At 32.7% G+C, this 14,547-nt stretch overlaps 1 protein-coding gene across 1 annotated transcript in view; it reads right to left on the bottom strand.

Moving 5' to 3' along the window:
• LOC111613770 (isoleucine--tRNA ligase, cytoplasmic-like) overlaps positions 1-14,547 on the bottom strand; it is a 103,984-nt gene that overhangs the window by 76,573 nt on the left and 12,864 nt on the right. The window contains exons 3-4 of the mRNA XM_023355115.1: positions 11,199-11,319; positions 10,565-10,721 (exon numbers count right to left, since the gene is read on the bottom strand). Of these exons, the coding sequence (XP_023210883.1) occupies positions 10,565-10,721; positions 11,199-11,319 (278 nt within the window). The remainder of the gene's footprint in view (positions 1-10,564; positions 10,722-11,198; positions 11,320-14,547) is intronic.

The raw sequence follows: 14,547 nt of genomic DNA, 5'->3' as shown, positions 1-14,547 counted from the left end.
TTTATAATTGTTCTGACCGACAATTCCGGTAGATCAAACTTCTTTGCCAATTCACAAATTTTCATTTTTGTATCGAAGTCTTTAATAATGGGTACATTCGTAAAGTCAAACGAGTTAAACACGTTAGTAACAAATCATTCGAAAAGTCTAACGAAATAGGAATAACGATGACTTCATTCTCGCTTAACTCGTTCGACTTTACGAACATACCCAATGTTAACTTTACATTCCAAAGATAAAGTTTTTCTTTTCTTGTTTGATGGAGAAGAATTAGTTCTACTTCATTTGGATGACATAGTAGAGTCTCTCAAGTCTCCGTAGATATAACAAACACAGAAATAAATAACACAAAATAAATTGTAGCTATGTGTGGATTCTGCACGACACATCCGAACATATAAGCTGAATAATAGTGTGGGGGGAGTGAGTAATCAAGGGTTGTGTGGCGCTCAAACAAAAGACAAATCGATGAGATTTGAAAATCGCGTAACTCCGGGTTCGCGTAAGTCAGGGTAGTGTAAGTCGGAGTATTACTGTATCATATTTTGATTTTTAATTTAATAGTATATTTTCATTTTTTCTAAAATATTTTTATTTTAATGCTTTTTTTGTAGTACAGTAGATCCCCTATAACATGGGTTCATATATTATAATACTGATTCGTATAACACAGCGAAAAAATTGCGATCGTGTTCATATAAATACGCTAAAAGAGACTCCTATATAACGGTAAAATGTCATCGCCGACTCATGTTGCAACAGGATTAGTCGAATCTAGACCAACAGCGGATATTGCACAAACCATTGAGTTTCAACGAACAGCAGACCTACTAAAAACTATTTATTATTTAATGGCCATAAAAATTATATTTATATTAATGATGTCTCCAAAGTTCAGTGAATTTTTCACAGAAAAATAACTTATCAGGAAAGATGCGCCCGCCGTTTGATACACTGCTCTGCGACAAAAACAAGTTTAAGCAATGGCGTTGTCAAACGGTGCACACTTGGTAAGTAATCCTTCAATTTTTTGTTTATAGCATAGCTTAAATGGATTATTCCCAAAAAATTATATGTGTTTTGGAAATGTTGAATCAAATTAGTCTAGAATCGATCAATTTTATGGAAGAAACCTTTCAAACAGCTGTAGTCCCTAAACTGTACACGTGCCGGGCTGTGATTCGCTCGTGTATTTAAGTGACTTGTAAAACATGGAATTCATATAAAACACAATGTATCTACCATGTTATAGGGGGGTCTACTGTATTCACTTATATAAGGGTGATAACATTTTTTAATTTTTGGGTACTGATCAAAATAATTAGGACTCAGCTCATTCTGACCACTAGAGTTATTTTATTTAATTTTTTTTCTTTTACTTTTAAATTTCATATTTAGGTTGTTTTAAATAAAGCACATTCTTATAGTATACAGTTAAAACAAAATAAATATAGATCCAGTTTCAATTACAATTTACGTTTCATTTGTAAAATAGTGAAAAATGTTTCTTCTGCTAGGGCTCTAGTATTAAATATATATAATTTTTAGTAGATAAAAATATCATTCTAAAATGTATTTTTCATTAAAAATGCTCTAATGAAATTCAAAAGCTACTAATATGCAACAGTCCATAAATTATATAATACTATTTTTATACTTTTCAATTAACATTCCACCTCCCTATAACATTTCATAATACTGTCGTGCATATCCATCTCCAATTTCATAATGCATATCTTTGATCAACCTTCTTAATTGTACAGTACTAAGAAATAACACACATTGATTGACTGTTGTTAATAGATATAAAAATACAATTTCAAATTTAAATTATTAATTTAGTCTTTTTACTATTATAAAATTTCAGATGTACAGTGGGTGATCAGTTAACAAACATAATCTGTTCAAAGACAATGCTTGCTACCCAAATTGTTCATTAACCAATTATTGATTTACCATAGATTTTTATTAATTACCATAGAATTCAATTAATTTGTTCTGCAGACCTCAAAAAATAAATAAAAAAGTATATAATTTCTTACTACATTTATTTACATGTAATAACAAACTAAAAGCAATCTCTCTATTTTTTTCATAGATGGCACATCTTTTGTGCCATCTATGAAAAAAATAGAGAGATTGCTTTTAGTTTGTTATTACTTTTAGTTATTGCTTTTAGTTTGTTATTTTAGTTTTAGTTTGTGATTTTAGTTACTCCTTTTATGTACTTGGTCTTTTTGATTACATCTTTCTTAGCTAAGATTGTGCCTACTGTAGACCTATACAAGCAATACTGCCTAGTAACATCAGACATCTGCTCACTCTCTATCTTGGCTATTATTTCTTGTTTAATTTCTATGATAAACAGTTCTTGACACTCATCTCTTTATAGGCTCATAATATTATCAGTTTTTTTTTAAATAAAAAGGTTCAGAAAAGCACTTACAAAAATTCAAACCAGTGCAAAAAAGGCTATGTAAACAACTATGAAAGTCTCGTTCCATAAATCATTCATCAATGCCAGTAAAATACAGTTTTACAAATCTTAAATGCAACATCACATCTTCTTGTGTTTGTTCTGTGAGGTGTTTGTTGTCTGAACATAAAAATCTTTTGAGAAAATGTTCGTTGTCCAATTTGTTTACAGTCCGAACTGTTCATTACCCAATCACCCACTGTAATTACTTTTAAATTAAAAACATTTTTACTTTCATATTTCTTTCTTGATAAATTAGATAATAAAAGTTATAGCCAAGTCTGTAAGGCTTACAGTTTAATTTAGTGAAGTTTTTACTATATAAAATAATTGTTAAAACCCTTTCATTATTATTTTCAATATTTTATTGAAAAACATAGCTAAACTGTAAATACTAGCATGAGAAGTAACATATCCTAACATCAACCCATGAGAATGATTGAAGGTGACCTTGAAATCTTCAACTTTCATTGGAAGCACTATAAAACAACTATCATATCAAGGTTACTCATGACTTCTGACTACTGCAGTGGCCCTGTAATATAATGCAATTTAAATTAAATTTTCACTGAGCCTCATGAATTGCAAGCAAAGCACTTATAAGAAAATGCAAAGGCATGCCAAACGGACTCTTGCAGATTAAAATTTTTAGTCACCTTGTAACCAGAACCCAGAATTTCATCATCCTTGTACTATATACGCATATAATCCATATTAATATATATTAAAAATTACATACAGTCCAATAGTATTTGTTTTTTTTTTCTAATTAATAAAAATAAAAATGATAATTAAAATATAAATAAATATAATGATATATAGTGGAACCTGATTAAAACTCAAACCAAGATAACTTGAAGTTTAGTCAAAATCATTTTCTTTCCCCAATTGTCTAGCATAGCACATGTTAAATCAAACTGGTTAAATTGAATTGTCAAACTGATTAACTGAAATGAAGTTTTGATACAGTATTTTTGTAAGGAACCAACTCCGAGTGTTATTTTTTAGTTATTTTGCTTTTTATTCTATTTTGTTTGGAGCTTATGTTTTGTTAGGACGAAGGTTTCCTCACCACTCACCTTAGAAACTTAAAAATAGAAGAAAGAGAACCAACTCACTGACGAAAAAAAAGCGTCGTAGAAAAACTCGCGCACACTTGCCCTCCCGAGCAGAAAAAAAGTAAGTCCACACTGAGAAAGTGGGGAAAGACCCCACAAGCACAACTTAGGAATTTGCTAAACCTTAAGGAATAAAATATACTGAAAAATTGTAAAAAAGAATAATGTAAAAGGTTAGCGAGAATTGTCAGGAAATAGGCTGCCAGGCAGAAAGGAAAAGTTTACTGTTAGCAATAAGTATGTAAATGACCCCTCATTTACATGCTTATTGATCTCATTCAGAATTGTGACATCACCTCATAGTATAAAGTCCAAACCTCAAGTGAAGATGACCAAGGTGCGCTTCTGTTAGCAATGAGCGTGGTGAGCTTCGTAGCAGCAAACGACAAGAGGTGTCCAATATTGATAAAGTGGTTCCAAGGTGATTTGAAGTTATTTGATTTGTGGATCGAAGATTAGAAAGTCTTAAGAATTGAGGAAAAACATTCCTAGTATATTGAGGTGACAATTAAGACCTTAGTTCATAAGAATTGTTGTACATAAGTTAAGTCTTTGAATTTTTTGTCGCATTCCAAAGGGGAATAGATTTAAGTTAGCAAATAGATTGATTTGAGTTTTTGTCGGATTGATTCTTATTGATTTTCATTGAATAAAGTATTGTTTGATTGTTACTAAATTTTGCACATAGTTATTACTAGAATTATTATTAAATATTGGATTGTTTTTTTTACTAACTTTGTCATTATTTAATTCGGTGCATGCTTAAAGTCCAGGCCTGGCACATTAATGCGAATCCGCGTAAAGTACCCATTAGGTAACAGCTATTTCCGGCAAACAGTCATATCACTAATCATTGTAAAAGGCAAAAATCACTTAGTACTTTACATTTTCATAAGCTCTCTGAAATTTTAATTTACATAAAATAATTAACATTCATCAACTGAATAAACTAATCAGAAACTTTCCATAAAGCATGGGGAAACCATGTATGATTAAAAATAAACATTGTGTAAGGTGACAGAAGACAGGAGTGCTGGCTTCCAGATAGTGAACTGCCATTTGAACCTGTTTTTTTTTTACATTTTTCTTGTTTTATTTGATTTATGATGGATTTATCCAACTAACTGACATAATAAATAATACATGACTTAATCTATTTTTAATCAATTAATTTAAAAAAAATTATAGTCCAATTCTATATAAAAATTTTAATCATTGCAGTGAAATTTTAAAATGAAAGAATCATAAAGAATGCTATATTTGTGATAAAAAATAAAAAACAGATTGATTCTAGCTGCAAAAATATTGCAATTTGATAAAAATTTCCCCATATCTTCATCTGAAAAAAAAATCCTTACTAAAAACTTAGAAGTGATTGGATCAGCCATTTGGGAAAGCATTTCTCAGTAGCTCAGTAGCATTTTGTTAAGCATTTTCAAGTTTCTGGACAACATTGCTTTACAGTGATATAACGATTTTATGTAATAATATCCACAGAAATATATGGATAGCTTATTATGGATAGCTGTTCAGCCTTCTTGAAGCTTAATAATTAAACTCCTGTTCTTTTTGTCAAAAATTTCTTAAATTTTGCAGGGAGGTTTGTTTTTATTAGGGGATTGATTCTATTAAATTTTGGTGGTTAAAAGTCAACAGGATGGGAAGATAAAGGGAGTTGTGTCATATCTCAAGTAAGGTCTGAATGACGAGTTTACTTGTTATTAGCATTTACAATTTTTTAATAAAACTCATCCCTACTCTCAAAATTAAGTTTTTGCCATTTTATAATAATTAAAAATATAAAAAGTTCTTTTTAAAAAAATATCATAACAGATGGCACCACCAAATATTACTGGGAAAGTTAAACAACTTGTTGCTGAATTTTTTTCTATACTGTTAACTTACAGATTTTAAATCAATTTATTTTGAAATTTAGTCTAGAGATAGGATATAAACATGTTATAAGCATTTTATTAATCAAAATTAATTTTTAATTAGTTTTATGAAGTGTCTATAATAAAAGATAGAATTGCAGCAGAATTTAAATCATTTCTTGCAAACTGAATAAATATATTAACAAGTTCAAACTGAACATTAGCAAGTTTGCACAGTTGCTATTTTTTTTATTATAAAATGCTTTATTGTAGTCTTATGAATAATCATAATGTTATAATTATAAGCATAGTCTCCTGATATTAAACTTACATTACAGAATAAGACTGTAATGATAGCCAATCAGAGTAGTCATTTGTAGCCAATAAGATAAAGTAAAATTTTATCACCACTTTATACAAACCACACTAAATACAATAATTAAATTTTATATAATTGTGTTTTTAGATTCAAATTTTATAATGTAAGATTATCATAGAAACACCAACTAAGCAAAGTTAAGAACTAAGAATATCATAAAGCAATGAACAGTGGTCAAAAACAATAGAACATCTCAGCAATTTTGTTTTCAAAATATAAGCACAAAGAATTTTTGTGCAAACATTATCAATAATTCAGCTGGCTTACAAGTACCTATTGCTGGCATTTTGCAAACTCTCTTGGATTTACCCAGGAGAGACAATAAACATGGGCATATTGGACTTGTTCAAACAGAGTGAGAAATATAAAGATAGGTGTCAGTAATATAAGGACTGATTGATGTCTCTGGAAATTTCCCAATGACTCCATCTGTCACTGGCAGTTGAAAGTCAGAGTTTGTTGCTTGTAATTTCAATTTTTTTTTTTTTTTGCAAAAAGATTATTAATTTATTTATTTTAATTAATTAATTATTTATTTAATAACAAAAACAAAGACACTGAGTTCAGCGTTACGTGCATTTCTTTATCGCAAGCACTTTCAACGAACTTATAGTCATCGTCCTCAGGCGAATACAGAAATTTACCAAAAAATTTTAAACAAAAATAATCGAATGCAGAATAGAACGCATAAGATAATTTGAAATTATGTTAAAGCCGTTAAGAACATGAAGTAAATGTTTAAACATAATTCGAAAACCGAATGAGCAGATAGCTCCGTGAAGTGCAAGCTGGCGCATGCGCAGAGCCATGCTCACGTTACATGCATACTAGAGGCTGCTAATACTCGCTTAAACGCTTATACAGCGTGACCCATACACTAGGCAGCTCGAGAGTAGGGGTGTTGCAAGTGTCAAAGGTGGTAGTGAGGAGAGATTCCCATATAAAAACAGTTTTTCAATCCTTGCAGCTCTTAAGCATAACCGCTTGGGACCATAGCGGGTTGTAACCCTGTTTTGCGTTCTGGTACAACCTTTCGCAAAAGATTGTAAAGAACGCAAAAGATTGTACCAAAGTCTGTTTCGTTTAAGTACAAGGCATTTCCACCGTGTCTACGACGGTTTCTTCCAAGTGTGGAAAAGTCTCTTCTCACAAAGCTGATTAGGAACAAACGAAAGTACCTTGCAGAGGCGAAGCTCAGCCTCTATGCAACACACCTGCAGTTCACCAAAGCTTGTGATCCAGCTTTACTCTACGAGCAGTTAGGCAAAATACAAAGTATAGTATCCTATTTTGCCCAGAAGTTAGAAAAGAAATTGAACAACAAGCTCCAGTGGTTAGCACGTTCATTGCACAATCAAAGAAAAGTGGAGGTGAATATCCCATATTATAATTATACAGATGAAAAAGTGCCCAACACAGTGCATAAAATTCTACAACGGGGACCTAAGTACATTCCGCCTACCAACACCAACCTTTCCCAGTTGATCCCGGCTACGTTAGCAGCACTCAAGTTCTGCCAGAAGGACCCTACATGTTCGCAAATGGAATTGTCTTTAATTACGAAGCTTGCTACGGCAAAACAAAGTTCCGGAAAGCCCAATGGTTTTGTGGACCATCGAGTGGTAGAACACTTCCTTGCCAAAGCCAACTTGGGACTCCTAGTCTCTGACAAGGACCGGAGGTTTGTGCTGTGCAGAGAGAATGACTTTGTAACCAGGGCCAACGAATTTCTAACACAGTCACATTCTTCGGAGATGAGTGAGGACCCTACGCCAATGGTATTAAGGAAGCAAGAAGAATCATCGCCTTACCAGGTGTTTCCTCAACCCTAACTGGGTTGCTCGATCCCCCCTCCAACATTGCGTGTCCAAGGTTGTTCTTTCAGCCAAAAACACATAAGACAAACTGGCCGTTATGTCCACTGGTAAACAAACGATCCCATCCCATCTATTATTTAGAAAAAGTGCTTGCCAAATTCCTTCGCGCAATAGTTCCGGGATCCCCATATGTTACTCCCTCTTCTGTAGTTGCTAAATCCACCATCGTTTCGAGTATTGGGGCACTACGGCCAGACACCTATACCTTCTACAAGATGGATGTAATATCTTTATATCCTTCAGTGCCCACCTTTGAGGCTGTAATGCTGGCTAATTCACTGCTTCTAAAAGAGGGCTTTAACATCCAACAGGTGCTCAATATACGTGATGCACTCACCTTCGTCACCGAGCACAATTACTTCTGCTTCAACCAAAAGATCTATTTACAAAAGCAAGGGGTCCCCATGGGTTCCCCTTTATCTGCTATCTTAGCGGAACTTGTTATGAGAGAGATTGAGCACAGAACGTTCAATTCCCCACTTGCCATCCATTACCCGAGGCTGTATTTGCATTATGTTGACGACATCCTCATAGCGTGGGAAGACACAGAGGAGTCGTTCCTCATCTTTATGCAACAACTCGCAAGTATATATCCTTCCATCAATTTCACTTGGGAGAAAGAAAGTGATGCGGAAGTAGCGTTCTTAGACTTGCATATACATAAATCTTCGGAAGGACTACAATTCTCAGTCCATCACAAATCTAGCATAGCTCCACACATTATACCAACAGATGCCTTTCAGCCTTCTCGATACGTTAATACTGCCATTGCCTCCCTTGTCAGAAGGGCTTATTTACTGTCATCTACGCAGGAGCTGTTAAACGTTGAGTTAGATATCATCAATTTGGCGGTACGCGCTGCTAGCTTTTCGCGTGCAAAATTTACACATGTGCTCAATAAGGTAAAGAAAGCACTATTTCCAAGTACTACTTTATGCAGCAAGAGAGAGTCTTCGAAGGTACAAATAGCATTGCCTTATCTTGGACCCCTATCTTTACGCATCTGCAGAATCTTTAAGCAGTGCAATCTTGTACTACCTTTAACCCCACTCCCAAGACTATACAAACTTATTTGTAATGATAGAGACAAATTTTCCACTCTTGAGAAGTGAGGGGTCTATGCTGTACCTTTGGAGAATCAGGCAACGGGAGTAAACACAAGATATATCGGGGCCACCACTAGAATGCTTTCCAGCCGCCTTGATGAGCACCAAGACGATGTTATGAGGGGAAGACACACCACCGAGCGCGCAAGAAAGGTACTTGAGCAGGGTTACAACCCACTATGGTCCCAAGCGGTTATGCTTAAGAGCTGCAAGGATCGAAAAACTGTTTTTATATGGGAATCTCTCCTCACTACCACCTTGGTCACTTGCAACACCCCTACGCTCGAGCTGCCTAGTGTATGGGTCACGCTGTATAAGCGTTTAAGCGAGTATTAGCAGCCTCTAGTATGCATGTAATGTGAGCATGGCTCTGCGCATGCGCAAGCTCGTACTTCACGGAGCTATCTGCTCGTTTGGTTTTCGAATTATATTTAAACATTTACTTCGTGTTCTTAACGGCTTTAACATAATTTCAAATTATCTCATGCATTCTATTCTGCATTCGATTATTTTTGTTTAAAATTTTTTGGTAAATTTCTGTATTTGCCTGAGGACGATGACTATAAGTTCGTTGAAAGTGCTTGCGATAAAGAAACGCACGTAACACTGAACTCAGTGTCTTTGTTTTTGTTATTATATATTAATTTGACATGTTAGTCATCTTATTGATTACTAATTATTTATTTTTTTCCAAGATTCCATGCAGACAATCTCTAGCAGATGACAACTCTACTTGCACCAGCAGAGTTGTCATCTGCTAGAGATTGTCTGCATGGTTTTTTTTTCTTTATTTTTGTTGTTCTCTTTTCTTTCATTTGGGAAACTCTGACTAAATACTGTGTTAATGCACAATATTGTTTGTAATCATTTATTATATTTGTATAAACTGTGTACATGTAGTATTAGAGAAAGCTTATTGGGAAAAAGATGTTGCAATTGAAGAAGTGTATGTTTCACTAATTTTTGCCTTGAACAACAGTGAAAGTGAATGCAACTCATCTACTGATTCTAAAACCAATGACAATGAAAATGTTTTTTAAAGGTAAAGCAATTTTACTAAGAAAAATAACTTATCTGCTATACTTCTAAAGCTCCAATTGTTTATAAACAAATATTTCATTATATAAATTTATGATGCTCAGATTGAGAGAGAAATCCATTAAAATAATATTGTGGAAATTTATGCCACTTAAATATTCCCTTCCATATCAGAAAAAGCACAACCCTATTTTACAAATAGAGTGGTTTAGTTTGCACATATCTACTTGCATCAATGGTTTCAGCTAAATTGGTTGTACAATATGTGATCAGTGACTACTGATTAAACTATTGTAGACTATTTATATATTAATAAGTACAATGTGAAAACTCGATATTCTTTCCAGACATACTGTATATAATTTATAACTATATAACCATACAGATTATGTTTGTACAACACCAAGCACAAAAATAGTCTAGAAAGAATGTAGCAGTGTTATGTTTGGTTATTTCATATATATTATCTTCATAAATTTATTTTTAAAAAAATGAATAGTACAATTATACAATAAGTTATGACCCTTATAAAAATTATTTAATTTTATACAGATGCTTATTTCTATTACAAAACATTAAATATGTAAACCTGATGTGTAAATATTCAAAAATATTATTTAGGTTCAAATAATAGATATTGACAAAATTTGTTTTACTTAACACATATTCAGTCTGAAAAAATTAAAATAAACTTACAACAGGTAAGCCATGACAATCCCAGCCAAATCGCCTTTCTACATGATATCCAGACTGATGAGCATATCGTGTAACAATATCTTTAATGGTTCCTGCTAATATATGACCATAATGAGGTAATCCAGTAGCAAATGGTGGACCATCATAAAAGGTAAACCTAAAAGTAAAGAACAAATTAGATTCTCTAAAAATAAAGAACGTATATACAAAGACTATTCTGCATTGTTGCTAATCGCTTTTCTTATGTAAATGAAAATTATTAATTTAAATAACTTTTATTGTAACCTGTTGCTATTTTACAGAACAACAATACTGTTTTATTTAATTGACAAAATATACACAAAAATAATTAGGTTAAGTGACAAGTAATATGGCAATAGAATGTTTACAAACATAACTTTAAATCATGTGATTTTTTCTGCTGAAATTTAATTACAGGTTCAAGTGTACTGCAAGATAAAAAAGGTAAAAAGACACTGATATAGGCAAACAATAACTGAAGGAGGAAAATAACACCAGATTCAATTATTGCATTTTGTATTTAACAGTTGTGTATCCCTCCACTAATTCTCATAAATCATACATAAATATAAATATATAAATTTGTATTTGAATATATTAAAAAATAATTTACCTTGGTCTTCCTTTTGATAGTTTTAAACTTGTTTTAAAGGCATCAACATCTTTCCAAAACTGAAGTACTTTTTCTTCTTCTTTGGGAAATTCAATATACTCAGGCACAGGTTGCACCATCTCTATTTTAAAACATTAAAAATATATATATAAATATTTAGGCTGTTTTTTTTTCAAGCTCAGATGGTCCATAAAAAAAAACAAGTGTAAATAACAAAATGAATTTATTACCAAAAGTTAGGTACAAACATGGTTACTTTTCAACATGTGAAGGTTGAGGTATTTGTCACATCTGTGGATGAGTTTTTCCATCCCCTTGTCACAGAATGTTGCCTCCAATGACTTGAGATGAAACCTAACAATTTTGAAGATTGTCATTAATCTTGAACCTCTGCCCTCCTACCTACTTTTTCTGTTCAGAAAAGATATGGAAGTCACTAGGCACTAAATTGGGGCTATATGCTGGATGTTTAAAGGTGGTGATGACTTCCACCTAGCTTAAAATTTTTTAATATGTGAAGACTTCCACCTCTTTCCTGAAGTGAAAACGTGTTTAGCAGGGCAGAAGTTTGAGACTAATGAACTAATTACAATTTTCAAAACAATGTTGTTAAGGCCATATCAATTCACTGGCGGCAACATTCTATGACAGGGGTGGCCAATACGAGGCATGCGGCCCGCCTGGAGTCATGTTGTGGCCCACGGAGCTAGGTCAAATGAACGTAAATGTTAACTTTATTGTACATATCACCAAAAGAACATTATGTCATGAGTTATTCGTATTGTGTATTTTTAAATTATAGCTAAGAGAAATTTGAAATATTTCTCATTTTTGGAAAAATTCATAGATTTTTGGCTATTTCAAATATCCCGCTATTTGACACTCAAGGTTACTTAGTTTTTTGTCCGACACTAGGTGTTGATAAAATTTAATATGAAACTTTAACTTCATCTATATATGTTCTGTGGTATTCGGCGTTTTCGGGAAGCTCGCAATGCTATCGGGCTCATACTCATAACTACTTTCAGTCCAGCTTGACAAAATTCCGTGTTATTCTGTAGTTTTGTTTTATCACCACCAATGCATCTGGAAAGATTTTGCAATTGACGTTAAAATACATATTTAACATATTTATAATTACAGTTCAAACTACTTTAACTAAGTAGCCTGTCTACCATATCGATTCTATAAGTAAACAAACCCTAAAATGGAGAAATTTCATCAAGTTGGTTTGGAAGAGTTCTATGAAATGTATTTGGACAAGGATAAATATCCTGCATTTTACAAACATGCTCTGTCGATGGTTTCACTATGTGGAAACACTTATAAGTGTGAACAGCTTTTTAATTGCATGAAGTACATCAAATCACAAGTGAGATCGAATTACTGATGTTCATTTGGAAAACTGTTTGCGTGTAGCGACATCAGTGGAGATCAATTTTGATGCACTTAGTTCTGTAAAACAAACTCAAATGTCTCACTTTTAAATATTTTTAAATTGTCTAATAAATATGTTTGATTCTCGGTTATGTTTTATTTTCTTCAAAAAAATAAATATACCTATTTTTTGTGTTTTTTTTACATTAAACCATGCAAGTGTTTGACCACGATCCCACCTACTGGGAAGCGACGATGTGGTTGAAGCTGTAGCACGCTTGCTTGTTTACTTTAATTAAAAAATAAAAAAAAATTAGGTGCGTGGCCTGGCAGGAAATATTATTTCTAAAATTTGGCCCGCCTTCTGAAAAGGTTGGTCACCCCTGTTCTATGACAAGGGGATGGAAAAACTCATCCACAGATATGACAAATTCCTCAATCTTCACAGTGATTATGTTGAAAAGTAGCCATGTTTATACCTAACTTTTGGTAATAAATTCATTTTGTTATTTACACACTTGTCTTTGTTTTATAGACCATTGAAGCTTGAAAAAAAAACAGCCCTTGTATATATATATATTTTTTTTTAATAATAATTTTATATATATAATTTAAAATTAATGAAATAATTACTACTACTGAAGAAAATTTATAAACTCAAATTTTTCACTGCATAAAACAAATTTAAATTCTATACATGATGACCTTTATTTTACTTATGCATGACTAGAATCTAATCTAAACTAGTCTAAATCTAGACTTCATTGTCTTACAAGCAAAGCCGTAACTAGGCAGGTGCAACAGGTGCACCCGTACAGGGCCCACTTGGAAGGGGGGCCCAAACTGCTGTTCACAAGAAATTATATTTTTAAATTTTAAATTTTTCCGCCTTTCTACAGCGCTGTTTGGCAATTACATTTCACCTTACTTAGACCCTAGATGTCTGCTCACCAGTGTTCCCAACTGATGCGACTTTTAGAAGGACATAGTGAGGTAGCGGAGACCTCAGACAAATCAGTCAAAAGTAGCGACTTTTGAGATTTTTTAATTTATTTTTTGAGAAATTTATGTTTATAGTTTTTAAATTTACAGATTTTTCTCTACCTTATAGAGCTCTCTGGCAACTATGAATATTATTTTTCTACGAGATTTTTCTACAGTGTGCAGAGCTAGAAATCTGTAAAGGTAAAATTTTGTAACAAAAATAAATCTGTCTGAGGATTTTTTTTTAAATTACTAAATTGAAAACAGTAACTCCCAAATAAAATCTTAGTCTCGAGGTTGTAAAAGGCTGCAGAAATTGACATCATTTTTTGCTTTATAGTGGTACGCATATGTGGTGTATACCTGAACAGCGGATTAAGCGGTAAGCGAACTATGCGGGCACGTAGGGCCCCGAAGGAGCTCCCACAGTCTTTAAAATGCTACTGTAAAAAGGGATTGCAAAAATGCAGAAGATAGAAATAGTCCAGAAAAACACTTTGATATATATAGATACATGGAAGTAATAAATAATATAGCTTTATGGCCAACAATATTAACAGATGCTATTATTGATCATATTCTTAAAACAAACCAAAAAGTATAAAAAAGGGATTTCTTAATAAATGAAAAAAAAAAAGTTAAGATAATGGAAATAGATAAAAGACCAAATGAAGGAAGTAACTTGACACCCGAAAAATTATTTAAAATACAAATTTACAGTGTTCTTGACACACTATTGTGTCAAATAGATTGGCGTTATGAAAAAATGAAAACTATCTGTGACAATTTTTGCTTTCTCTGTGGCTCGTCTTTACAATACATGAGTGTTGCTGATTTTAAAAAAATCAGCTGCAGATCTCGCTATTAAATATAGCAAAGATTTAAAAAAGTACGAATTCACAAGTGAAATTGAAAGTTTTAATTTTGAAGTAACGACTCTTATACAAAATATAGAAACTGCATCTCCGCTTAATATTCTACAGGCTCT

This window comes from Centruroides sculpturatus, unplaced genomic scaffold (genome assembly GCF_000671375.1).
Source record: "Centruroides sculpturatus isolate CEXI.00-Female unplaced genomic scaffold, Cexi_2.0 scaffold1468, whole genome shotgun sequence".
NCBI lineage: Eukaryota > Metazoa > Arthropoda > Arachnida > Scorpiones > Buthidae > Centruroides > Centruroides sculpturatus.
The sequence above is the reverse complement of the archived record's forward strand: the minus strand, read 5'-3'. Positions and strand labels throughout refer to the sequence as shown.